This window comes from Melospiza melodia, chromosome 1 (assembly GCF_035770615.1).
Source record: "Melospiza melodia melodia isolate bMelMel2 chromosome 1, bMelMel2.pri, whole genome shotgun sequence".
Taxonomy (NCBI): Eukaryota; Metazoa; Chordata; class Aves; order Passeriformes; family Passerellidae; genus Melospiza; species Melospiza melodia.
The window spans coordinates 88,719,341-88,746,234 of record NC_086194.1 but is presented as its reverse complement, the minus strand read 5'-3'; the positions used below and the strand labels follow the sequence as shown (position 1 = coordinate 88,746,234).

Here is a 26,894-nt window from a genome sequence, read left to right as displayed (position 1 = left end):
CCTCTTGGCTGCTTTGAAGAGGTGGAGCAGAGCAGAGCAACACCTTCCCCACAGTTACAGCTCCCCCTCTTTTCTCAAAGATTACTTTTCTGCAGCATTTAACCTGCACACAGGGAAAGCTCTTGGCTTTTAGCAGTTAACTGCAGTCGGCTTAACACTTTATGAAATGCAGTTTGCCCTTTCAGGTGCTAGCCAGATTTAACTTGCTTTATCTTCAGAGCACACAAGAAAGGAGAAATGCTTTAATTAGAAGTAGCTTTTTTGTTGTAAACTGCCGGTGGGAGTAGGGTGAACTTCCCACCCTTGTTGGGTGGGACAAAATTAGTATCAAATAACAATTCTGAGGTAAAAATTACCTGTGTCTGTTCCTAGCAGGATTTGAGGTTGAAATTAATATCTTGAGAGTTGTCTTTCTGGGTGAACACATCTAACCTTAGATTTAATCAAATAATCATAGGCATAAATGTGGTTCTAACATGAAGCAATTTTCAGGAGAGAGATGACCCAAAGCTTGCAGACTGCCTTTGTGTGCCAATAAATGCAGAATTCTGCCAGTCTGGAAGCTTCTTCTGCCTGGTACTGTCTGGTTTCCCACTATTTTTCCCCTCAGATTCTCTCTCTTTCATTGAAGTGAGTGTTCACCTTTGAAAGAAGAAGCTGTGTGGGCTCCATTTAAGACTAAAAAGGATACCAAAACTGCCATTTAAATTCAGTAACACAGGCACTGCAATTACGAAGATGCCCTTGCAAAACTAGGTGCTCCTGCCTGCTTTTGATGGAGAGCAAGGAGGGTTTTTTTCACTCTTACTCAACCTAATTGTTTGTCCTGATTTTTCATTAACTTGTCTTTGCCTAGCCAGCAACTCTTAAATACTTTTCTTTCCCCCATCATTCCCTTTTCTCTATTCCTGTTCTCTGTTCTCCTTTGTCTCTTACTTTCCGTGGCACAGGGCAAGAATCCCTCCTCTGGGGGCTGTTTGCCCTGGTAAGAAGCTACCACACCACAATACAAATTGAGGTATGAGGTGGACTTCAGCAGAGTCCTCTGCCAAAATTAAAATTCAGCTCAGTCCCGCCTCTCCGAACTGTGTATCTTAGCATTAAGGTGATTTTCAAGCAACAAGGGCAAAATTAGACCGCAAATAAAAATGATCCAGAGGGTAAGTGTTTGGCCTTATGTATTTGCATTTGCAGGCAGATGTATTTATGAGTCCTCTTTTGGTTTGTGTTTTGTAGGACAAAGAAGGTCAGCCACTGCTACCGTATCACTTACCGGCACCCGGAGAGGACGCTAACGCAGGACGAGGTGCATCGCATCCATCAGGCTATTGAGGAGTCAGCAGTCCGGGAGCTTGGGGTGGAGGGCAGGTTCTAGCAGTGCTGCTCTGCAGCCACGAGGACAGTTGCTTTTTTCTTTCTATTTTTCCATTTTTTTCCCCCTCTCTTTTTTCTTCTTTTTTCTTCTTTTTTGGGGGGGTAGTTTTAGGTCACAAGTAGAGAGACAGGTTTTGTGACTGAGCACAGAAAGCGATTGATGAATGGGCAATGGTAAAACTGGCAGGTAATAAACATTACTACTGAGAAATCATTGATGGAATGCTGGTGCTTTATTTTAAGAAATGGGGGAACAGCAGTAATGTAAGATTTCCCTCCTGTTACGATAAGAAATACAGTGCCTGGTGGTTTTCTGTGTTGTTAATTGGTCCCTGGGTTCCATTAAACTGTAAATACTTGGCATTATTTCTGTGTTGACAGGATCTTCTGTCCATGTAACAAGTGAAGCAAATCAGAGACACAGATTAGTTCAGGGAAGAAAAAACCCATCCTGCCCCACCTCACCCTATCCCCAATCCCAGCTTTTTTTTTTTTTTTTTTTTTTTTTTTAAATAAGAGATGTCAGATTTTGCTTCAAGAAACCTTCCAAGAAGTACTTCTTGTGACTCCCTTACCTTCAGAGCCCATGGGTGTTGCTTTCATCAGCTACAGAGAAGGAGCCACTGTGGTTTGGGCCAGGCTGGGCAGTCTACAAATCCTGGGTCATTGGCAAGTTTTTCCTGTTAGATCCTCTTGTTCCCACAAAGCTGAGCAGAGCTTAGTGAGGTGCTCCAAGCTCTGCTGCCTTCACCAGGGGAGGAGCTCCCTTGTCTCACTTTTCTTTGCCTAGACACCAGTGCAAGATAAGTCTCCTCCCCTGTCACTATCAAAGTGTTGGTATCACCTATGGCAGGATGGCAGTAAATAGAAACTCTTCCCTACAATGCCCTGAAAAGCAGCTGCCTTGATCTCTCACAGTATCTTGCTATCTAGCTGCAGTGTCTGCTCAGAAATTTGACCTTTAAGGCAGGAAACCAAACTAAAATGGGATCTTCTGCTGTTTGAGGCTGCAGTTGCTTTACAGGATGCTTTCCTTTTTCATTGCAGGTTATAATAAGTAAATTCTGGTGGTAGTATGGTGCTAGGGCCTGTAGAAATGTTCAAATGATCTGATAAATACTTGATGAGCCATTGCAGATGCTGATACGGAATGTGGGACCTGTTTTGGCTTGCAATAACATTTCATAGAGTCTTGCAGGTCACATCTGGTTGCTGTGCAGACAACATTCCCTCCTTCAGAGAAGAAGGCGGTAAAAATGCTGCAATAAACAGCATCTAACACTGATTTATACCTTATCAAGAAACATCTGTGCAGCAGGCTTGTACTCAACCATACGAAGCCAGTACCTATTGCAGATGAGACAGAGGCAGAGAGCTCATTTTAATTTCATTACTCAACATATTTAGCTGTGTAAACAAATCCTAATCTAAATTGCTGTTGTGTTATCCAAATAACTTGATTATGAAAACAGTATGCTAGACTTTCTGCAAGGCAAAAAGAATGGGTGCCATTTAGGCATCAGAAAAACCTACATGGTTATTTTTAAACCATCATCTACTAAAATCCATAAATACAGCATAGCCCATTTGATGTTTCTCAGTCTCCTTAATCCTTCACCTTTTCAGAATTCTCAGTGATGACATGAGAAGGAGGAGGAGGAGGAGAAGGAGGACTTCCCTGAACTGCACTGAGCAGTACTTGTTCCAAGACAGGAGATGATTGATGCTGTCACACAGGCCGGCAGATAATGTGGATCCTAATTGATGAAATTATCTGTGGAGAGAGTACCATAACCTGTGTGCTCTATGAAAGAACTAAGTCTCTTGGGAAAACAGGAGAACATCTGTGGTGAAGTATGTCACAAGATTTCCCTTTTAATTTATTGATTAGTGAGGTTTCCCTTTTCTACTCCCCAAATCTTTCAGTTCTTCTTTGATTCTGATCAGCCAGTTTTGAGGGCATAGAAATCTGGGAAAAACAAGGAGCAGAAAATAGGACATTGAGCCTTTTCCACTGCAGCCACAGGACTTCATGTCTGGCTTTGCAAGGCAGTTTGGATGTTCTAGGATCAGCCTAGAACAGTCATTAACATCAGCTGTGTTTGACTCAATTATTTTAGAGCTCTTTTCCAAGCTAAACAAGTCTGTGATTCTCTGTGTCTGAATTGCACTCCAGTGAGCACAGTGAGCAACAGCCAGGAAGCTGAACTGGTGAAGTAGTGTTGTCCTTTGAAACCTGAAAAGTTAATCTCACAAGCTAATAGGATAAGGGGGAAATGGAAAGCTTTCCCTGAAGGTGGTCTGACATCTTCTGGAGTACATGTTTTCATAGGAACAACTTTCAGGCCATAAGATTAAAAACCAAACAGCCTCTTCAGGAGCAAGTGTGATTCAGTCATATGAAGGCCTGTAAAATCATATGGGCTGACTGTGAGCATAATATAAATACTTTGCTATGTTTAGCTTAGGTAAGCCTTTGTCATATATGTTCTAGGATCAACCTGCTCTGAAGACCTATTGTTCTGGCAAGGATTCACCACAAGCAGCAAAGCAGACCTCAGATCAGAAGGCATCAGTGTTCCCCTTTATGCTCCTGTCCTCGGGCAAATATGATCTTCCCTTCAAAGCTTCACCTTAATTTTACTGGGAAATTTGCTATGGATAGTAGTAAACTCTCAAACCATGTGATCCCTTGTGGGTGCCGACAGAGATCCCATTAGAATCCCAAGGTTGTAAAAGCCATGGTTTATTTTATTGCTGGTCAGAGACACAGGATGCCAACAGGACCTCAGAGACTGGACTGATCCTGGTGGGAGTGTGACTGAGGAAGGTCCTTGGGACAGTCAGTGACCAGCTCTGACAAAGAAAGGGCTGTCCTCTGCTGTCACTTGGCTTTTCTCAAGACACATTTAGCACAAAGGTGGGTGAACTGGCTTGAAGACCAACAACAATGTCACTGCCAAGGTAAGATCCTTTGCTGGTCTCTGCTACCCTATAATCTGTCTCATTAATATCTCCCAGCCTTGGATGAGCTCCAAGTCTAGTGAAGGGGAACAAAATACAAATTGTTCAAACAATTTGAACAAAACAAAAGTTCCCAAATACAAAAATGATACCATGCCATGTGGAAATATTAAGGGGAGCAGCATTTAAGTAATTAATCACCATGCTGGCTGACTAGTGAGAGGCACAATACACTGCTTCTTGTTTTTATCAGCTCCTTCTTTATGTTTTTGTGTGCCTTGTGGGTTTTATATCTGCATCCTTTAATAAAAGAGGGAAAAGTCAATTGTAGCAAAAGAAGCTACAGGAGCACTGGCTGGGCATCTGTGTGACTGAACTGTATGTACTGTTTGAATGTTGTGGGTTTTCTTCTTAGTTGCCATTGGTTTTCAAGCTAACTGTGATTCCTGAAAGACCAGAGATTTAGTTTTAGTGCCCAGTTTGGGATCTTTCCAGTAAAAGGCAGCAGATTTATGGTGCACTAAGCCTTACCTTGTTCTGATGTTCTTTTCAAAGGTGCTGCAGTAGAAAGGTGATGTGATCTAGATAGGCAGGAAATGGCTCTGTTTTTATCCTTGAGACTGCAGTCACCTCTGCCATGGCATTGCCAGGTGTGATCAGTCACAGAAATCTGAAATCAGTTTTCTACTGGGAATCCAAGCTATATTAGTAAACCACTGGTGATCATTATTGCCCTTCCACTGGGAGTGTTACTGCTGTCCCTCTGCAGCTGGTGGCTGTACTGCAGCACTGAATTTGCTGACTTCTTACTCTGTACCTGTATTGAGTTTCTCAGCTACTGACATATTGGTCTCAGCCCTTGAATAATTTCGTGTAGGGATTAACTTTTTGTAAAAAAAAAAATGGAAAAAAAAAGTTGTGGGCTTTTCATGTGTTTGGTAGTTTTTATCTGCATTGTGATATTGTGATTTAGCTGCATAGTGATTGGTGCATTTCACCTGTCCCAGGAAAACTCACAGTCAACACAGGACTCTTTGGTGGTTCATTGAAGCAAATACAGGGAGTCTTGCCCTGAAAAACAGAATTATGTCCGTCTCATTGAGTTCATATTTGGGCAAAACTAAAGAACCTTGTCTTCGTTGTGGGTTGACTGAAGGTTGACTGGTGCTTGTTGGTTAAGCCAGGCTCAGAAAGCACTCTGTGTTGCCACTCTCACCCCAAACACACACAAAAGCAGTTTTATGCACAAGGACATTCTGTCAGATTCAGTGTGAGCCTCTAAAATGATTGTGCTGGGTATTTCAGGCTTGCTAGTTGGTGAATATCTCCATCTGAATTGCTGTCATCTGGGAGAGAAAATGGCTTTGTATTTCAGCTCTGGAAAAAGTAGCCATATTTTTAAAGCTCAGAGCTTTCTTCAGGTACTGTCTGCTGTGTGTCATTGCTCAGAGATGACTGTTTCTGTAAAATAGTTTTGCTTTCTGTGTAGAACATGCCATATTGACTAATTATACACATCCTGATCAAATTTTAAGATATGTGAGCGTTGTCTCTGAAGGGCCACCAAAACTGAAGCAGTCTTGTGATGACCTTGAACAAATTTGTAGGGGGCACAAGAAACCAGCCATTGGTACTTGCTATCTGCTTTTAAATGTTGGTACAACCACATCAGAATATTAAGCTGAGTTATCTCAGAGGAGACAACTGCAGTTCAACACAGAGCATGGACATATGCTGGGTGAAGGCACTGACTTCCCCAGACTGTGTTGTATAAGGTTTGATCATCATTAACATCTGATGCACGCAAATGTTTGGCGGTTTTCGTGCTTTTGTGCTTTTGTCAGATGGCCTCTGTTATTCTGTCTATGCCCACTGTTAACTAAGTAGAGTCTGGTTTAGTCGGCCTTTTTTACTTGGACTTCTGACACGATCTTGCTTTCTCATTTCAGTTTTGCTTACTTTCTCATACAGTTCTTGCTGTTGAAATTTGGTATAACTTTGGTGAAGACACAGTGCCAGGCTGCAAGCAGGGAGATTTATTATGCCACAGCCTAAAGCCTGTGCTCCTGCTCCACATTACTGCAGGGTCTCTCTGTCCTCACCCTCTGGATGCAGGTGATTAACACGTGGTCCAGGGAATTGCGCCTCTGCCTGCTCAGTAATTTGCTGGGCAGCGCTGCAGTCATCCAGAGCAGCTGCCACTCAAATGGGCAGTAGATTGTTCTCTTTTTATTTTAGTGCCTGCAGCTTCACCGTGTGCCACAGCCAGACATGCTGTGTTGATGTTTGCTGCAGCAAAGCATCGATTAGCTGCGTCTCACAGTGTGCTGCCTGTGCAGCCAACTTTCAGCAGAATCCCTGCATGCATGTAAATGATTGTTCCCATCCACAGATGGGAGGCACATCAAGGCCAGGGGTCAGGATTAAAACCTTAATAGACTCCCAACAGGTATGATTAACTGCTTGTGGGATTTCAATAATGTCTATAGAGGATGGAAAGTCCAAACTTGAGGAATCTGTCCAAAAGTCACTTGAAAGATTTTGTAACCCAGCACTCAGTGGCCGTGGTGACACCAGTGTCATTCTGGAGGAGGGGAACAGGTTTAGGGAGTGATCACAGGGTACTGAGAAGCAAGGCACTCATGTCCTGAGCTCAAAGTGCTGAACTATCCTCCCTACCACCATGCTCCAGGGAGACACAGATGTGATTTTGGCTGCCTGCCTTTGCATAGGCACATAGTAAATAATTAACATGCACAGCCAGGCTTTTTGGTCATCAGTTATTGCTGTAACTGATGATTAATTCAAGGAATTATTGATTCTCATGCCAAATCTTTACTCATCGGTGGTAGAGAAACTAATAATCATTCACAGGGTCATTAGTGACAGATCTTAGTATAAGATAAGTTTTCTCAGTATAGGAAGTGGATAAAACATGTGGGAATGGAAGTGTAGGTCCGTAGGTTTGTTTGTTCTTCCAGATTGTGAGGGGAGTGATTGACAAACTCAAGTCAAAAGTCTGACATGTACCCACACCAAGGCCCCTCTTCTTGGATGTTCACATACTTGGTGTTGCTTTCAGGAGGAACAGGACCATCTGGGATCACCAAACAGCTTTCCAGACATGTCTGCTCAGTGTCCACGGGAAGGTCTTGCCTGGACACTGGAGACTCTGAGCACACATTGTGCTTTGCACAGCAACATGGTTGGAGCCTGATTGCCATAAAATCCCTGTCCTATGCTCACGGTACACATAAGCTTACCTCCCTGGGCCCTGCCCTGAGGCACTTCCTTTCTTTGGCAATCTCCTAAATTCTGGTTAATCTCCTTCCCATGACTCCAGACCTCAGCTCTTCTCCCCTTTCTACCAGAATGCCCCAGTCGGTGCCTGCTGCCTTGCCAGAAGCTTGCTCAGGAGGTTTTCATGCTGGGGCCAAGAAAAACAGATCGATGCTCCCCGAGTATGTGTGTTAATGCTTGGGTGTCTCCTCTCAGCTGCTGTTTTTCCCAAAGTTTGCCAGAACATCATGCCTCAGAGACCCTCACTTGAAGTCCAGCATGGATGTGTTTGGATCCAACAGTCAGTGAAAGTCACTGGCAGTGGAAGCCCGAACACTCCTCTCCATTGTACACAGCATTCCTTCCTTAAGCAAGGAGACAGAGAAATAGCAGGCCTGCAAGGAAGGAAAAATTAACAGTATCCTGACTGAAAATTCAGGTGTATTAGTAAGAGTGTGATGCCCAGCATGGTCCCTTGCATGTACTTCCAGAAAATGATTACAAATATATTTTGATAAATAATAACAGCAGCCTTCTTTGTGTTTGCAAGCTTCTGTTATTGTACTGTATAGCCTGCATAATTTTCTTTTCCGCTTGTTAGAAACACACAAATTTGAATTTGGTTAAGAATTAAATTATTTCCTGATGTTCCTGGTCTTGCAGCATTACTACTTATGTTTGAATAAGGAGGTCAGCCCAGCTTTGCTGAGAAGATTTTTAATACCTTACCATATTGTGCTATTTGTGTGTCACATACATATGAAATCAGAGTGGGTTATGCGAGTGTCATTTCTGTCCTGTGGACACACAAGCTGGGTTTTTGTTCCCTATATTCTGTCTGATTAGAGATTTTTCTCTCTGCTGCTTTTCCCCAATACACAGAAATCACCTTTTTCCTAGAAAAATTCAATACTTTCTGGTGCCTCATGCTGTCAGAGAGCCAACACTCTTCTGAGCACTCTCCCTTCAAAGATCAATCAAATTTTGGGCAGAGAACTCCCTTTCCCACTTGAGACTTTTTTTCAGCCTGAAAGACTTTCTGGCATCTGTTTTAGGCTCCTGTGAAACACCTGCTGCTGGTGACAATGCAGGTCCGTTTCTGCCTCCAGGGAAGAAAGGTGACTTAATAGAAAGGCCGACTTTATAAAAGACATTTGAATTACTTAAATGTCCTGCCGTAATGGCAAAAAAAAAATTTAGCCTTTTAAAAATTATGCAAAGAAGTCAGTTTTGGTCTTTACTAGAGGGCAGGTTTGTGCAGTGGTAGCATTTCCACATCAGTGCAGCTTGTGAGGCTCCAACAGAGCCCAGCTTTTCCACTGAAGGCTCTTTCATTCTTGTTTGGAAAATTGCTTGGTAGTTTTATGGCTTCCCTTCTGTTTGGACACACATCTGGGGTCATTGGCTGTGCCTTCTCTGCTTGTTCCCTGACACCTTCTGTGCCTGGTGCTCTGGCTCTGCCTAGGATGGGGCAAAGAGGGGAAAGTGGCTCTAAACTTACAGGGTCTGTTGGTTGCTATCACTTTCTCTGGGCTTTGAGGGAAGTCAGCTGGAAGAATGCTTCTCCTACCACTGATGTTCCAGTGGAGACATGGTTAAAAGGAAGAAAAGTAGTGACATTTCCCAGAGGGAAGTAGATGTGAGATGATCCATGTGGGACAGTTGGCCTTGCATTCAGACAGCGACTGTCCCATGCTGCAAGGAAAAGGTCATTTTTCAGTGTAGATGCAGGTGGCACCATACATGGCCATCTCCACCTGGAAACCACCTGTACAGTCCAGATGTTGAGCTAAACACTGGGCTTTCCTCCATGGCCATTGAGTTATTTTGTACATAAAACCAGAGTTTCATGGATGGAACTCTGTCCAGAAAGCTCTCTGGAAAAGCACACCCTATAAATGGGGCAGGGTAGGCTTGCTATTAAACCTTCCCAATCAGTGCCTACCTAAAAAGGAAGGACAAATCTCTCCATAAATGGGGACTTTTTCTTAACAGAGGCTGTAACCCTGACCTTTCCTACAAGATTAGGGATCTTGAAGCATTTTTCCAAAGAAGATCAAATGATACACCTTAATCAGACACATGAACTTAAGGCTGGAGAGACTGAGGGGATGGTCTTGTCTCACAGATTTCTGATGCAGTACCTGAGTCCCATTCTGTAGGTGGCATATGCCCTCAGGAATGAGGGAAGGGAGGAGGACCTTGGTGCTTTACCTGATCCTTAGAGCACTGGATTTGTATCAGGCCCCACTTCTCTGCTTCTCTGCATTGCAGTGCCATTTAATGCTTTACACTGGAAGCTTCCTCCACCAAAATCCAACCAGAAATGTTACAGTGACTGAGAGAAAATGGATGAAAGAGAGAAAGTGTGAGGCAACAAGGGTCACCAGGCATCTCATTTTCCCAATACTTCCACTCTTTTCTTTTGAAAGCACATGTTGAGTGAGGCTGAGGAAGCAATTGGCAGCACATTCACAGCATCATGGTCCTCTGTGTATGTGTCTCCTGCAAGGATCTCAGTCTGGTGTGTGCACTGAAATTGTGTCAGGAGCTACACAGTTACTGCCTGGGGATTGTGTGCCTGGTCTGCCAGAAGATTTCATTTCAAGAGCTCTTGGGCACCTAGGATCAGTTGTAAGGAAGGGTATGAAATGCTTGGTGGTCAGGCTTAGCCCTGCAGGGCATCTCTCTGGACATGAGAGTGCAGAGAGCAGCAGTGCTCCTGCTTCCTCTGGTCCTTGCCTGCTCCAAGGCCAGTGCACACCCCCAGTGCTCACAAGAGCTGAGATTCACATGGTGGTGTCTGAAACATGTTTCCTCTTGTGAAAGGCTGGCAAGTGTACGTGAAAGCATTTCATCAAGTTATCAAATAGCATTTTGTTCTTGTCTCCATATGATGAGCATAGCTTGGCAGTCCAGGCTCTTACATATATAATATAGATTATAGATGCAGGAGCTCTCAATGCATTGTTTTTCTTGCATTAACCTTTTCTGTTTCCCCTTGTGCCCGTGTGAACTTCTGTCATTCATGTCCTGTGGTAAGAAGCTGAGTTTAGCTAAGCTGTGTTAAAAAGAGCGTATGCTTTGGGTCGGTTTGAACCTGTCATCTAGCTTTGCCTGCTGTCCCACAACCCAAAATATCCACACAGTCAACACCAGGCCCCTGGTAACCAGAGAGGTACTGACAAATCTGGGAAGTTTTCGGAGGAAAGTGACAGAGTTGATCAGGAGAGGTGGAAGCACAGGTAGACGAGTTCAAATATAAACTGATGCAGAGCCCAGCTCGGGAATGACTAACAAATGTGTGGTTTGTGAGACATGCAGAGCTCTGATGAGCACGAACACCCTCCCACTCTCCTGAGCATGAGAGCAGAATTCTTGGTGTGACACGCAGGGATATAACAAGGGCTAATAGTGTGACAGGCAGACTGAAAGTAAGGTAAAATTTCCTGACAGTGAGATGTATTTTGCTCTGAAACAGCCTCCCAAGGGAAAGGGCAGGAGCCCAACTGCTTTGTCTTTTTTAAAGCCAGACTGGACAAAGCATTAGGAAAGGTAATTCAGGGAGCAAGTGTAAAATGGCTGGAGTGGCGAACTAATAGATCCTTTCCATTTCTAGCTCCTAGGATATAGTGCTATCTGTAATGAATTTTTGACTGGTTTTTAGCTTAGGGAGTAACAGGGAGATAACACTGAGCGAAAATATTAACAATAAGAACTAAAAGAAACAAATTGTAGAGTTTTTCTGATAGTCACAGAAAGTGCCAGATTGAGAGTTCCTTAGGTTAATGGCACTATTCAAAAATAGCTTTGCAAATGGGAAAGTGAAAATTGTTACATAGGTAATTATTGTGGTAATGACATATTTTTAAAGAGTCCTAGTAGTCCCAAGTATCCAAGAGCACATCTCAGATTTGGGGGTGTTCCCATTCATGAAATGTGGAATTGCTGGAGCTGATACTGAAATGCAGCAACCACTGCACTGAAACAACCTGTTTTAATGGCAGCAGTTCAAGATGGGGTATAAAGTATAACTTCTGTAACTGAAACTGTAGAAGAATTGTCTTGGTTTGGCAGAATTTCATTAACTGATTAATTATCTAGGCAGGAGTTTCTTTTGCAACTGCCTTTCCCCATGTCTTTGCTTTTAAAGCAGCAGGATCTGGCAATATTGACCAGGCTTCCCTGGTTCCTTTTGGGTGGGCAGGGGGAAGTCTGCCAAACTAGCATGACCCTGAGCTGAGACACGCTGGACTAGCCTCCCTATGCAGTTTTTATCTCCCTCTTGAGCATCCTGACTTCAGCTCTAAATTTGCAGAGAACAAGGGAAATCTAGTTTCTTTTAGCAAAGACAAGAAGGGAGCCCTTTTGGAAAAATAGGAAAATGCAAAATAATATGGAACCAGAATAGGCAGAAGCTGAATAATATATTATTAACTGGTTTTAATATTGTAATTTTAAACTGAAGTGTGTGGGTTGTCATTCACATAGGGAACAACTATTTTTTCTTTTTATTTTTTTTTTTTAATAAGCAATCAGAAATCTGAAAGATAGTGGCCAAAATACAGATGTTCTGCATTGTTTGTTGTTCTTGAAATTAGACTTTCTTAGACAAGAGCCTTGAGGAGTCAGTTGAAAGAGGAAGGAAATGAGCCAGGCAAGAACTTGCATGTTGAACATGTCATCCTTCTGGAGCCACATGCTCACCGTGGAACTGACTCACATGGCATTAAAAATTGTTTGTTCTCATTTACATGATCTGCAAGACTGTGTTTAATGTAGTATGTGTTAGCTGCACAATTAATCAAATGCTATCCATTTGTTAATGAAAGGGGAAAAAATTCCTGTATAAAATTCCATTGACTACTGAGTAGCTCGGGTACTGAACAGTTTGTCTACCTCTATATTTTATACAAATTTAGCAATATTTAAGATTTTTTTCAACAGTCATTACAGGTTTAGTTCTTTTGTCTGTTAGCTATTCATGCAAAAATCAGTAAAAAAATTCCTTTTAATGTTTGTATTATTCATAGGGTTGTTTGGAGCTAGAGTTCTCACTTTATCCATAAGAAATTTTAGTGTTTCATCAAAAAAACCCCATAACTTCTGGCCTGAGATAAAATCCTGCCACTCTCCTGCTTCCAAAACAACAGAGCCAAAAAATATTTATTTATAAACAACTGATGTGACAGTCTTCAGCTTACAGCTACTGTAAACCTTCGTGATGTGGGTTTCCCAGGGCTTGCAGGTTCTTAGTGTTATGGCAGCTGAAAAAATTATAACACCAGCAGCTTCCACCATTTGAGCTGCCAAAATTGCAACATTCCTCTGAAGTGGCTTTTTTTTCCCTGAAACTTCTTATGTAAATTTTTTCTCTCTAAAACCTTTCAACTATTCCCAGGTCTTAGACTGTAAATCAGTATTTGACTTTCAGTAGAACATTTGTTTCTCAACTTCTTTATTTTATGAAAGAATGACTTCTATTCCTTTTCCATTTAGGCGCCTTAGAAATCCTACCTTTCTTAGTGATGCCACAGAAAATCTCTCAAAGCGTGGGTGGTTCAGCTGCTGTTACCTGATGCAACCCTCAGTCTGGGTGCACTGTCTTGCTTTAGGGAAAGGATGGCTCCTGGCAAGAGGCTGTGGATCCCATCCCTCTGTTTGCTTGTTGGCTGCTGGTATGAGGAGGCTGGAAAAGGATGGAAAGGGATGTGATGCAAGGGATCTCTCAGAAAAGCCGTGGCATGAATGAATCAGAGAACATTGCTTCCTACTTAAGTGTTTAATTCCTATTAGATACAGCAGGGATGTAATTCCAAAATCCAGGCACAGAACAGAGGACAGATGTTAATTGGTCAGGAAAGTATAAGTACCATAAATAATTGCATGATTGACTGAAAGGGGAGCTGGGAATCTCCTTTTTATTCCCTGCAGGGGCACTGACCAGAGAGACCATGAAGAACTCACATCCCCTCAGTTCTCCAGCCTGTAAAGTGGGAATGATAATGCCAGCTTTCCTTTGCCATGTGCTTTGAGACTTCCAGAGGTAACACTGCACAGTCCACTGCATTAATGTGGATATTTAACAATGTTTGAGCTGACATCAGGGCACACCCCAGGCGTGCAGGGACCACCCAGGGTACCTGATGTGGCACAGTGAGAAGGGCCACTCCGAAACCATCCCCGAACTCCAGCTGGTTGCCATGGTGGCAGAACCGCTGAGCGCGGCAAGGCAAGGGGAGAGTGATAAATGCTGCTCAGGATAACTTACAGCATCAAGGCTGCTCTTGGAAATAGCTCTGGTTTTCTGGGTCTGGGCTTGCAGGAGACATTGCTGAGCTTTGGGATTTCCTCTTCTCCAGCTCACCTACAGTGAACAATATGGGCCAAAACACGGAGAACTGTCACCTTGTTCTTCTAAGCTCTTCTGAGCCTTCTGGAGTTTACATTTTTGTAATGGAGTTTCTCACACACTTTTATGTAAATAATGATTGCTTTGCAGTCCTTTCTAGAAGAAGAGAGATTTGATGGATTATTGGTTTAACCAGTGTAGCTGGAGAGGTGGTAATTTCATCCTCCAATCCATGATCACTTTTGGAAGTCAAAAAATATTAAAGTCAGACATAAACTTCACTTTGTTACCTTAGACATTTCAGCATGTGAGTGTCGTTCATTTCGTGTCCTATTGCAACAGAGAATCACTGTGGAGAGAGAGATTCAGGGTAGCTTTCCCTTGGCCTTTTGGTGATGGAGTGGGTGGGATAGGAATCTGCATCTCTGAAGCCCTTCTGCAAGGACTTGGTGTTGAAAGCTGGTGAATACCATCTGCTGGCCTGCTTTCTACTCATCGTTTCATACGTACTCCTTTAGTCCCTGGGTCAGTGACATTCCTAGCACGAGGGCTTTTCCTCCAGCCAGCCCCAGAGGCACCAGTCCCCCTCAGAGCCTAGAGCAGGAGCAGGAAGGATACCCTCCTCATTCAGGTTGTGTGACTGGGATCTTGAGAGCACTGAATGGTCTGCGGGCAGCGAGAGAGCTTGTGGGAGGCAGATGCTAAACATTGCCTCAAGGGAAATTGGAGAGTGTCGGAAAGGTCATTTTGGAAATGGGGAAAGGACCAAGGGATTAGAGGGTGGCATGTTAAGTGACATGAACTTCCTTGCTCTCTGCTGCTAGTGTTTTAGGGTTTGGAGGAAAAACTGGCAAGAACTTTCCTGCTGATGAAGCAACATACAAATGGACATAGTTGCAGGTTAGGGATCATAGATTTTACAAAGGAAATCATGAAAACTGCCTTGTGAACCACATGTACTGGTGAAAATTTGACTGAGTTTCTGAAGATGAGAGGAAGCAGGCAGGGGCCTAGGAAATATCTTTAAAAGCTAGGGAAAGCATAGGGAAACGGGTTTTAAGAAAAACAAGATTAAATGGCAATTGCATCTGAGCCCACACAGGCACTTACTCTCTTGCTTTCTCTCTTACACCCACACACTCAAGCACATCTTTCTGTCCGAAGTAGTAGAGAAAAGATATCATAGCCTTTATTGTCAAGAGTAATTTCTCTCCTCATGTTACTAACAACAAATTCTCAGAGCAAGGAGATAGATACTTCACAAAACTCCTCTGCCTGCTCTTTTCCCCTTTCTAAACCTGAAAAAAACAAGGAAGAAAGCCCCTGTGAGCTGTGGAGTCGAAGAGCTACATGTTGACAGCTCTTGGATGGCTGAAGGCCAAGCACAAGTATTTGTGTGCCAGTAGCACCACGGGAGGCAGCCGGGTGACTGTGTGGGGAGCCAGGGCTCGCTTTTCCTCAGGAATGGCTTTGCTTTCGGGGCTGTCAGGGAACGTGGCTGCAGCTCCTCTGAGATTTCTCTCCCAAAATGCTTGGCAAACTGGGGGGTTTCCCACTCGTCATGTCCAGCTTTGCTGAAAAATCACCAGCTGGCTGCTCAGGAGTAGGATGCTCCTCAAGAGGACGCCTTTTGGTTGCACAGGGGTTTTACGCAGCAGGATGAAGATGGGTGGCTGCCAGCTGGGTTTAAACTCATGCCACCCCTCTAGGCAGCTCAGAAGGGCTGAGCTCTGGATGTCTCTGGGGAGACAGGGCCATCATTTGCTCCGGCAAGGTCAGCATCATCTGCCTGGGTTACAGGAACAAAAGCTTGAGCCCACCCTAAGCGTGCTCAGACTCTCCTTTACCAAGGATGATTTTTAAAAAGGGATTCACACAGAGGAGACACTTGGAGATTCATTCAGAGGACTGAAAGCAATTTGGATCTTTGTCCCGTATTTAACTGACACTGCAAACTTCCCTTCTGAGTATTGGCATAGGCCCTCTTGGCTTAGACTGGTGTTTGCCTGACTCCATGAGATTCTCCATCCCAGCACACACTGAGTGACTGAAAGACTCCACCAGCTCATTTACAAATTAGGCATGTTCATAAGAGTCATGTTCCATGCAGAGAGGAAAAAAATCCCTGGGCTGATGTGGATTCCTCTATTCTATACATTCATTCATGGTTGAGGGTTGGGAAATTATAGTATAAGAAGGAAGATTATTCTGGTTCCTACAAGGAATGGAATTTGTAAAAGCAGATTTAGTTTTTAAAATAATTTTAAAAGTTTTTTTTTCAAAATTGTATTGTTTTATTTTATTTTGCAAAAGGTAAATAATAATACCCAAGAATCCCTCAATCCTCTTGCAGTGTTCTCTTCTTGCTACATGAAACTGCCAAATCTGAATTGGAAATACGCAAACAAAATGTAGGGCTTTTTTATGATGCTTGGAAGAAAATGGATTTGCAGAGCTTCTCTCTTTAAATGTGTCAACATAAATGACATCCTAGCAGGTCTTGCAGATTGCATGGCATAGGCAAATAACTGCTATTTATTGCATGGGCTGTGCAGTTTTTTACCTAGCTATTTCTGCCACATGCAGAATAGATGAAACAAATTTTCCTCGCACATTTATATATACATTTATACATTTATATAGTGCCTGTCAAGAGTTGCATACTGTGGTCTCCACTAATGCTTATTTGTGCCATGATTCCTTATCCAGGATTTAACCCCTCCCAGAGGAAAACTACATCCCATCTGTGATACCTATTACAAAACAAGCCAGATTCTGTGCAGTGTTCTGTCAAACAGGTTACAAACGGCATTTTCCTTCCCTTTGGCCTCCCTAGTCTCCTCTGGAAAGGCAATCTAAGGCAAGTCTATCACAGAGTTACACGAGAGACACCTTGCAATTGACTCTTTCAGGTCTCACAGTCTTTCACCGCCAGCTTGTTTCAAAGGGATGGCAACATAAAAGAGAAAAGCATTTAAAAAGAGAAGAAAAATAAGTCAAGGGAGGCTCAACAAGGAAAATCCAGTTCCTTCTGCATGGATATCAGTAAAAACTATTTATGTAAGCACATCACAGTTAATTTGTTTGAGGCTTTTGATATTAAGGAAAAAAAATTAAACCATTTCTCTATCACTTCCTTCTTGCTATGCGTATTTCCAAGCTGTTTGCCCCACTGGCTTTGGATGTTCTCTGCTAATATGTTAGTTACCAAATGTATTATGCTCCAACAGTTCCTCTGGATGGGAATTTCACTTCTGTTCCTCACAACTGTCATCGGAGGGGCAACGCATGTGTCTGAAGGTACCCCTGGAATCTGCTGAATCAGACTCCAAGTTTCCTGCTACAGCAACATTTCACAATTCTCCTCTCCCTTGATGACCTAAATATCTCAGTTTTCCGAAACACACAAATTACATCTGTGGTGCAAACATTGCGCCTGCGTGTGTCTGTGCGGGATTTGCTCAGGCAGAGCTTTCACCGCTCGCTTATTTCTCAGAGTAAGAAAAATAAAGGTCTCTGTACTTAGCCTACGATAGTTTTGCAGCAGGAGAACACTGAACAAGAAAAATGAAGACTGCAGAAGTGGAAGGAGGAAATGAAAGTTGCTCTGCCGACAGGGCGACATGAATTCAGCAATGGGTGGATTAGTCTGAGTGTTATCAGTGATGATGAAACACAGCAGACTGTGGTAATGAAATATTTATGAATGGGGAAATGATACTGCATTCTGCAGTGCAGCACAGGGGAAAGTGAAATTTCAAGAATACTGTAATAGCAAAGCCCTCCATTAATTATCGAAAGCAAGCTGTAATGCCAGTTACTATGACAACAGGGTCCCCTATGTATTTTGTACTATTGGGCAGGCGGGGGGGGAGGTGGGAGAAAGAGGGGGCTGCTCCTATTTACTGGAGTGCATTGTATTTCTTTTTCTGTTGTTGTTGTTGTTAATTAGGACTAGCCCAGCCTGTGACTGTGCAGTTAATTTCAATGATAAAATGATAAAGTGACTACTTTCTAAAATACAGGGAAAGTCTTTAATAAGTGGTACTGGTCTTTTTACTCTTTCCATATTAAGGGACATACTATCAGAATTATTAATATCCTTATACAATATTAATGCATGGTAATGTAATAATAAAAAGCTAAATGATACTAGAGTATGATTATTAATAATAATTTTGACTGTGTTAGGCTTGCACTCACAGAGCATTTTAGAAGCAGTGATTAATTAAAGTGTCAATATTGGCATACTAAATCCACCACTGCATTTCCAGATGGGGCAAGGGAATGTACGACCTCTGCCTACTTATTTTTGATTGCTACTTATTTGATTTCTTAAACCCATGACTGTCTTTGAGATTTCCACTTATCCTTAGCACAGACAAGGGTTTTTCCTTCCCTTACCTCTACTGGATAGGAGGAAAGCAAGTTATAGCCCATGATGAGGAAGCAGGACACGTCTGAGGTCCCTGTCAACGTGCCCCATCAGAGCAGCACATTTGTGAAAAATGTAACTGTAAACACTTACTAAATGGAATAGGCAGAGGAGGGCTCTCCAACACCTCTGCTCTGATGACTGTGGGTGCTGGAAATGGATTGGGACAATGGGCCACAGATGGTGGCCAGGCTGGCTGGCTCTCACTAGGCAGCACTTGCTGCTGTGGCTGTAAGAGGCAGAACATTCCTGCATGGAGCATTGCTCCAGGTCAGTCAGACATTGCTTACATTTTTGTCTTCTTGGTTTAGGCTTTGCAGTGCATTTCATCAATGTTATCTAAGGGCTCTACAGATGATCCTAGTGTAGCCCCTTTCCACTGGGCAAAGAGTGCTTCAGATCCATTAAATTCCTGGTCCAAAGTGATTCAGGTTACCAGAGCAGAGGGAAGAACACAAGCCAAATCTCTTATTCTCAGCTTAGGACCTTCCACAGCATGGAAGAAGCTCCTGATATTCAGCTCTTCTAGGAGGGGAAGCGTTGAAAAAGTGGGAAGGGAAAATGGTTGGAAACTTGCAGCATGAGTGTTGTCTTGGTGCAGTACTACCTGGTGCACATTTCCTGGTGCACATTTCCTAATCTTACACGATGAAACAAGCTGGAGGCAGGTGTCTTAGCCCTGTGCAGCTGATTGGGCATAAACGTGACTGAATGAACAGCAAGTCAAACGTGGTTGCAGCAAGAGGATTTCTGCATCACCACTTAATACAGGAAGTGCCATGGAGGTTGTGATTTCTTATATGTGGGTGTATGCACAGGCACATATGTATGCATGCACTCATGCATCCATAAACATAGGTTTTATACTCATAGAATGCAATGGACTGTGCACTGTGTGAAATACTGTCTCAGAGAGGAAGGATTTTGCCTGATTTTGCTCATGTTGAGCTTGCTATATGAATATGGAGGAGAAATCCATTTATTATTTGTTTATTACTGCAAACATTCCCATCTTGCCTTCCTTGCGGTTCAGAGCCCTCCGCTCCTCTTTGCTTGGGTGCTTTATTGCCATCCTGATTTCTGCTTGCAGAAATCACCTGCCTTGATATGGTTCAAGACATGAGCTGGAAATACTCCATGCCCTTTAGTAGCCTGTATTCCCTCTTTTTTAAAAAAAAACCCCAAACCCACAAACCAAAACACAGCACTGTGAGAGTGATGTGCACACTGTGAGCCATAAACAATGGAGTAACGTAATCCAGGCAATGAATGGCCTCGGGAAGCCAGCAGGGACAGCGAGGGCTCCGTTTTCACTGTGATGAGAACTGCCCCAGAGGACCAATACGGATGTGAGCTTTCCTCTCCTTGGCTCCGAGGCTAGAGGAATCCAATAAATTGCTCAGACTACAACTCACTTACTTACAAACAGTGTGGGGAAGGACAAGCCTGTTAGGTGTGGGAAAGGAAAGCAGGTCATATTGGTTTAACAGTTTCAGAAACTTGACAGATAAGAAAAGGTTCTGGTAACTCATTGCTTAGTGTGGAAAAGGCAACAAGTAGCCGTGGGCATGGGAAATGTAATAATATTCCTCAAACACAATATCTGCCAGAGACAGGTCTGATGTATTAATCCTGCCCCAGAATGCAGGAATGGCTGGGCATTCCCCATAGCTCTCCCCGTATCACGAGCTCCGAGTTTAGATGCAGTGCAAAGGGATGGCTGCTGGAAAGGGACATGGATGGGCTTCAGAGTCACCCAGTGCCAGCATTCAGAGCCATGTCTTTTGGGATAGAGGGTGGGGAGGGCCTTGCATGGAGGTCTTTTCAGGAGGGCCTTGCATGCTGCAGGAAGATCATTAGTCCTAGGACTAATTTTACTGTAGAGGAAATAATGGCACAAATTATTCCTGCTGCAACCTAGAGGGCACTACCTCCAGCTTGGTGCATTTGATGACGTCTGTGGGCCCACAGTGGAGAAAGGCTGAGCTGAGATGTTTCCTTTTCCTCTTCTAAATGGTGTTTGATTGTCAGTCTTGAGAGTGTGCACATGCATGTGTGTGTAGACTTTAGTTCATTAGTTGTCACATGTAACTCAGGTTATCAGGTCGTCAGGGGCTTTGCAAACGTAATCTGGTGGCCACATCAACTCCGTCTTCTCTGGGATGGAAGGTATCATTAGCAGATTTGTACATCTCTGGGTGGAAAAGACAAATTCTGTCCCTAAGATGTATCAGCCATCTGAGGTAAACCTTGCCTGACCCTTTGGGTTTGGTATCCAGCTGCTGCCAGCTACAGTATAAATTACCCCATCCACACAAGGATTAACCCATGAGCCAATCTGTGTCAAAAGCCATCCTTGTTGTCTCAAAGAGGACAGAGTTGAAAGCTGCCATGCTACAAAGATTTGCACTAAACCTTGAGGTCAGGCTAAAATAAATGTCAAATGTCTATAACACAAACATTTAGAAAGAGCACAGACCAGTGTTTATGGACATTTTATCCTGTTGAAGTGAGAGCCCTGTCACCAAGCTTGGGAAAGCAACCCCAGAACAGCACTAGGAAAAGCAGGATATGATTCTCAGCAAGGGAAGGATCTGTGCCTGCGCCTGCCCAGTGTGCAGGAGGAGGGAGGGAAATCAGAAGGGGGATCAGTTTCTGGTTTCTTCTGCTTCTGACAGCCCCTAAGGTGCTAGGGAGAAAAAAAAAATCCTTGCATTAGACATGTTTGTATCACCCCATAAATAATGACCATCAGACGGAGCAGGGGCTTCTCTCAGAGGTGTGAAAGCCATAAGGGAGGAATCCCGGAGTGGGATGCCCTGAGTTGCCTGGGTGGCCTCTCTCCCCCAGACACCAGGTCCGGGTTGCAATTCTGCACACGCAGGGCACAGCCCTGCAGCAGGAGCCTGGTTAGTACTGAGGCAGCCAGGGGAGAAACCCCCTCCATCACCTGACAGGTTTTATGTTCCAGCTTTGCCTGTTTATTCTTTCTAGTGCTATTCTGTTTGGTCACTGCAGGGACTGCTAAGAGACACAGGGGAACACAGAGCGCTTAGTCAAGGGCAGAAATATTTGGATGCAGTCAACAATAAAAGGAATCCCTGAAAATTATAGACATTTTCCAGAGCAGCGATTTTCTCTGTCTGCAATGTTTCATTTGCTCCATTCTGAATTACCCTGAAGTGCAATTAAAATACTTTAATGTTTGAAATCTGGAAATCCTCAGTCCCACAGTCTTAATATCATTCCTGGCTGTGAAGGAGGAGGGGAGGAGGGAAGGATTTATTCTCACCAGGCTGCAGGGGGATTTACAGTAACGGTTTACATCCACTTCATTGCAAATCCTTTCGGATAAATCCTTCCCACTCAGTGCCTGTGGGTGAGAAGAGGGCAGAGGTGCTGGTGGAACCGGCATTTCCCCTGCTTCCAAATGAGCAGGGCAGCTGTGGCACCCTCCCTCCACAGCTCCCAGGCACTCTGTGCCCTGCTTTCAGCAAACCTGGAATAATTTTATATCAACTCCTGTGGGAGGAGGTATAAAGCTAAGGCTGCAGTTCTGCCTCTGAAAGTTCTTTTTTTTTCCTTCTTCCATAAGCAGGTAAGACCTGACATCTGAATGCAGATTGAGGATGGAGCCAAGGCATAGGTTTTGGTGTAGTTCCACAAGTGACAACCAGAGGCAATATATCGGAGTGCTGTACTCCTCTGTCAAAAAATACTCTACTACAATGCATAAGGTGGCTTTGACCATGAAGGAAGGAAGGAAAGCCAGTTTGTTTTTCCCTTGGCTCATCCTTGGCCCTCTTGGACTTTAGCTGCTCCCTACAGCTGCCCATGGTGTGCACGCTTGTGGGTGAGCACTACAGAGAGAGAAGCACTTGCTAAGCCGAGAGGACTCTGCATTGCTAAGCAAACATTTAGATGAGTGATATCAGACTGTTCTTAAAGAGCATGAGCTTAATTTAAGACTCAGCATCCAGGCTGAGCCAATTCACATGTGCTGGGAGAAGTCTGCTTGGATGAGTGATGGGAGCTGCTGGTACCTGGAGCATAGCCTGCTAAGTGAGAGAGGCTACAAGTCATCATCTGAGTACTTTGGAGCAATGTCCTTTATGATCCTCTGATTCATGAGCAAGGAGCATCACATAACTCAGGGACACTTACAAAGCCCAGTGGTGCCATCCTTCAAAGTTTCACTACAGCAACTTCAGGACTGACTCCAGGCAACTCAAGGCAACTCTCTAACTCAGGGCCCAGCTGAACAAGGGCTCAGCTCCCTGCACTTCTGTTTAGCCAACACACTTACTGCCACAAGACAAGGAGGAGCTGAGGAGCAGTTTTCCTTCCTAGGAAAATTCACGGCACAGAAGTGAAATCAACACTGAGCAGCAAAGAAGAGGGAAGAAGAAGAAACCTATATTTGATGGGTTTGCCTCTAAAGCTAGTCACAGTTTTCTACTGTTGCTGCCAGTTTTTCCTGGTGTGTCTGCCAAAGCCTTGCCTACCTGTCACTCTTGACTGTCAGATGCAGGTGAGGTAAAATGAGTGAGGGTGGCCAATTCAGTGTCTGGTAATTAGAGGAGGATCAGATAAGACACCTGGAATTTCTGACAAAGCCTAGACCTTTGGGCTATTTCACTGCAGACATGGGTGTACCAGTGTAGGATCCCATACCAGCAGCTGTGTGTACCCAGCTAGACCTCAAACCAGCAGCTCCCGTCCAGCAGCAGACTGTGAGCACTCTTAATGTGCCAGCAGTCTTATGAGATGTGTCTGGTAGTGATTTAAAACACCTGAAAGGTTTGACACAAAAGTGGGCAAGAAATTATCCTGTGATTCACCAACAGCTGAATTGTAAGTGAGCTGCAGCACTTGGAGCATTAAAAAATGGTAGGGGCTCTAATGAACTATCAACTACCATTAGCTCTGCATGTTTGTTTGTGGGCATCTTATCAGTTTTGGAATTTCAATCCTTTCTTCCTTTTCTATGCTCTAGTAGAAGTTACTCATGCTTAATGGTGTATCTTTTAGGGAAAGATCAGCCAGACCAACCACACTGTGGGGGCAGCAGAGTATAGTGCTGCTAGCGCATCATCCCTTCAATCCACTGCTAAAACAGTCTTTACCCAGAGTGTGTGCTGAGATGTTGAGCATTTTCTTCAAAGAACTATTTATTAGGCACAGAGAGCCTCGAGACAGAAGCAAGTGCCTACATTTTCTGGGAGGAAAAATAAAAATCTTTTTTGGTTAAAATTAGCTTTCCGGTTGAAGGATTGAAACCACCTGAGGTTGGAGCCTTACTGCTCTTCAATAGGCAAATGAGATATTTCATGAAGAATTTCCTTTCTGTGACTATGAAATGAGTGCATCTTCCAGCAGCACCTTCTGCAGCATCAGGTGTCTCTCTCCAGAGGAGGAACAAAGCAGGGAGCCAGGTGAGGTTGCTGGGCAGACAATGGATTCCCTCTGCTCTCTGGGATGCTTCACAATGGAGTGGGTATTACCATTTATTGCAAGTGCCCTGTCATTAACTGTTCATTATAATGCATTAAACAGAGGGATCTCCATAGGGCTCTCATGCCCTCCCTCAGAAGTGTGCCCTGGCTTCCCTGAAGCATTGTTTGAGCAGACTGTGACAGCACTTGTCAATGGAGCACTTGTGGTGACATGTTTGAGAGTCCTAATGCACTTTTTAATTCTCCTCCATCAGTCTCCTGCACGTTCTTTCAAATTCAGATGTGGATTTTCCCCCATGTCCATCCCAGAGGATGAAAGCTGTATTTGCCATGGTCTTTGTTCTGTTTTTTCCTTCAGCGTGAGCTTGTCTCTGACTGTGCACCAGTCCTTTATCAGTGTCCTAGCTCATTTTCCTCTCCATTTTCCTTTCCAGTGGACATGTCCTGGCTTCAGACACTGAGAACAAATGACAATGATGTTCACAGATATGAACCAGCTTCCTCAATATCAGCAAATAAATAGCTTGGTGGTCCTCAGCCTGTGAGGCTGGGAGGAGATGGAGGTTTGTTGGAGCCTGAGTGGAGGGAAAAGTTGCAACCATTTCAGGCAGTTCCCCACTTGTTCCTTTATACTACAGACAGAACCCCATGAGCCAGCACGTGATGAGCTTCTAGCCCACACAGAATCAGGCTGTGCCACAGGAAATCCTTGTCACAGGAAGGTAGAGGTGCTGAAAGTTTCTGTGGGATCAAGGGATCATAAAGCATGTTCAGAGAAAATAAATCCATCAATGGTTATTGCATACAAAGGCTTTGCCTTGGGTTCAAGGGGTCCCAAGTGGGCTGCAAGCTAGTCCTCTGGACCGACTCCAACAGACTGATGTTCTCTATGCTGGGACCCCAGGGCTGGATGCAGAGTTCCAGGTGGGCTCTCACCAGGGCAGAGCAGAGCAGAGAAGAGCAGAGGGGCAGAATCCCCTCCCTCAGCCTGCTGGCCATGGATGCAGCCCAGGACAGGTTTGGCTTTCTGGGCTGTGAGTGCCCATGGCTGGGTCATGTCCAGCCTCTCCTCCCCAGCACCCCCAAATCCTCAGCAGGCTGCTCCCAATCTGTTCATTCTCCAGCCTGTGTTGATACCAGGGGTTGCCCCAGCCCTGGTGCATCACCTTGCACCTGGTCTTGTTAAACCACATGGAGCTCCCCTGGTCCTGCCTTTTGGGCTTGTCCAGCTCCCTCCCAGCTTCCTCTGGATGGCATCCCATCCTTCATCCCTCCCATGAGTGAGCCATACCACTCAGCTTGGTGTCACCTGCAAACTTGCTGAGGGGGCACTCAATCCCTTCATCTGTGTCATTAGTGAAGGTGTAACACTGGTCCCAGTGCAGACCCCTGAGTGACACACTTGTCATTGGTGTCCATCAGGACTCCAAGCTGTTGATCACTCCCCTGTGGAAGAGATGATCTCACTACTGCCTTATCTTCCTAACAGTCCATCCAGTGAATCCATCTCTCCCCAATTCAGAGAGAAGGATGTTGTGGGGGACCGGGTCACAGGCTTTATGGAAGTCAAGATAAATGACATCTGTATCTCTTCCCTTGACCACTGATGTGGTGGTTACCTCATTGGAGGGGTCCAGGGGGTTGGTCAGGCAGGACTTGCCCTTGGTGAGGCCATGCTGGCTGTCCTGAATCACCTCCCTGTCCTCTATGTGCCTTAGCAGAGTTTCTAGGAGGATCTGTTCCATGATTATGTTGCTATTAAACTTTAGTTATAACAATGTTTATAGAATTTCTTGTTTTTCTATAATGCTCAGTGACTTTCCTGAGGTTGCTGAGGCTGACTGACATCCATCAACAAAGTTACAGCACACTTTAATACTTCAGAATCACGTAGGACACCTTCCTGGGCCGGACAGGAATGAATGAGAGAATATTCAGGTGTCAGTGACAGCAGGATGTGATTCCAAGTCCTGCCCAACCCCAGAGTACCTGAGTCCTTATGGGATTTCAGTGATCCCTGGAAGACTTGAAATGCAATGGGGGCAAGAGACACAGCTAATGAGGGAACCTCTCTGGGGCACCAGATCCATTGTCATGAGCACTATCTCCAAAAGTGCTGATTTATTTTCTCTGCTGTATATGATGCATGAAGCAGGGGGCTGAAAATCTATTTTAATGCCACTGAGTGGTGTCAGGTGAATACGAGCTGACATAGGAAACCAGAAAATTAGAGCAGTTTCCCTTGACCCAATATTAGCAAAGGGTTTTCTGCAAGCTGTGATAGATGTAGATCCTCAACCATTGATTTCTTTTGGTACCTGTCCACGAATATTATGATAAAGCGTTGGTTTTCTGAGGTTGTTTTTTTTTTAAAGTGAGTTGAGTTGCTGCAGCAATGTGAAATAATGGTGATGTAGTTTTCTATGAAATACTTAAGTACCATGACACACAGAGCATTAGAATTCATCATGCTTGTTATTGTCCTTTAACAAATGACTTTATGCCAAGCAGTCAAAGCTTGGGACTACAAATGCAGCTGCACAGAGGTAGCCACACATCATCTTCTGTGAAAAGGACCTGATTTGATCATAAAAGAGGTACTGCAAGGGACCACATAAATGAAGTTTTCCATGAAGCGGATAGGGAATGTGGACTAAACACTGAATTCTGGAGAGGGCTGCAAATACAAATGTGACAGGAGGTTAGGAGAAAATGCTTGTCAGTGAAAGGTAATAAATGTGTGTCCAGAGCTCACGGAGCTAGGGAAAGCAGAGAGATGGATTTTTGTTTGAGGAGACTCCCTGATGTCCTCATGACACCCCTTCTAAGCTTGACTGAGCTTTAGACTCATGGATTCTTTGCAAATAGGTTCACCTGCACCTGAAGTCCTCTATTTTCCTCTGACAGCAACACATTTTCAAAAGACTCAATTGGCTGACTTCCAAATATTTTTTCCATTATTTCAGCCCTGATCATCAATTCTGTTCCCTGGGGTAAATGGCCCTGGATGTACCCTTTTTCTCCTCCCATCCAT

General features: G+C 44.1%; 1 protein-coding gene and 1 long non-coding RNA gene across 3 annotated transcripts in view; both read left to right on the top strand.

Annotated features, from left to right (window-relative positions):
* Positions 1 to 1,588, top strand: part of FARS2 (phenylalanyl-tRNA synthetase 2, mitochondrial) — a 233,475-nt gene extending 231,887 nt beyond the window's left edge. For both annotated transcript variants that reach the window (XM_063161288.1, XM_063161294.1), the window contains one exon: positions 1,237 to 1,588. In XM_063161288.1, coding sequence (XP_063017358.1) covers positions 1,237 to 1,375 — 139 coding nt within the window. In that variant the 3' untranslated portion in view covers positions 1,376 to 1,588. The remainder of the gene's footprint in view (positions 1 to 1,236) is intronic.
* A 1,012-nt stretch (positions 1,589 to 2,600) lies between these two features.
* LOC134420867 (uncharacterized) overlaps positions 2,601 to 26,894 on the top strand; it is a 41,303-nt gene continuing 17,009 nt past the window's right edge. The window contains exons 1-2 of the long non-coding RNA XR_010028460.1: positions 2,601 to 3,228; positions 3,869 to 4,338. This is a non-coding gene — a long non-coding RNA (uncharacterized LOC134420867). The remainder of the gene's footprint in view (positions 3,229 to 3,868; positions 4,339 to 26,894) is intronic.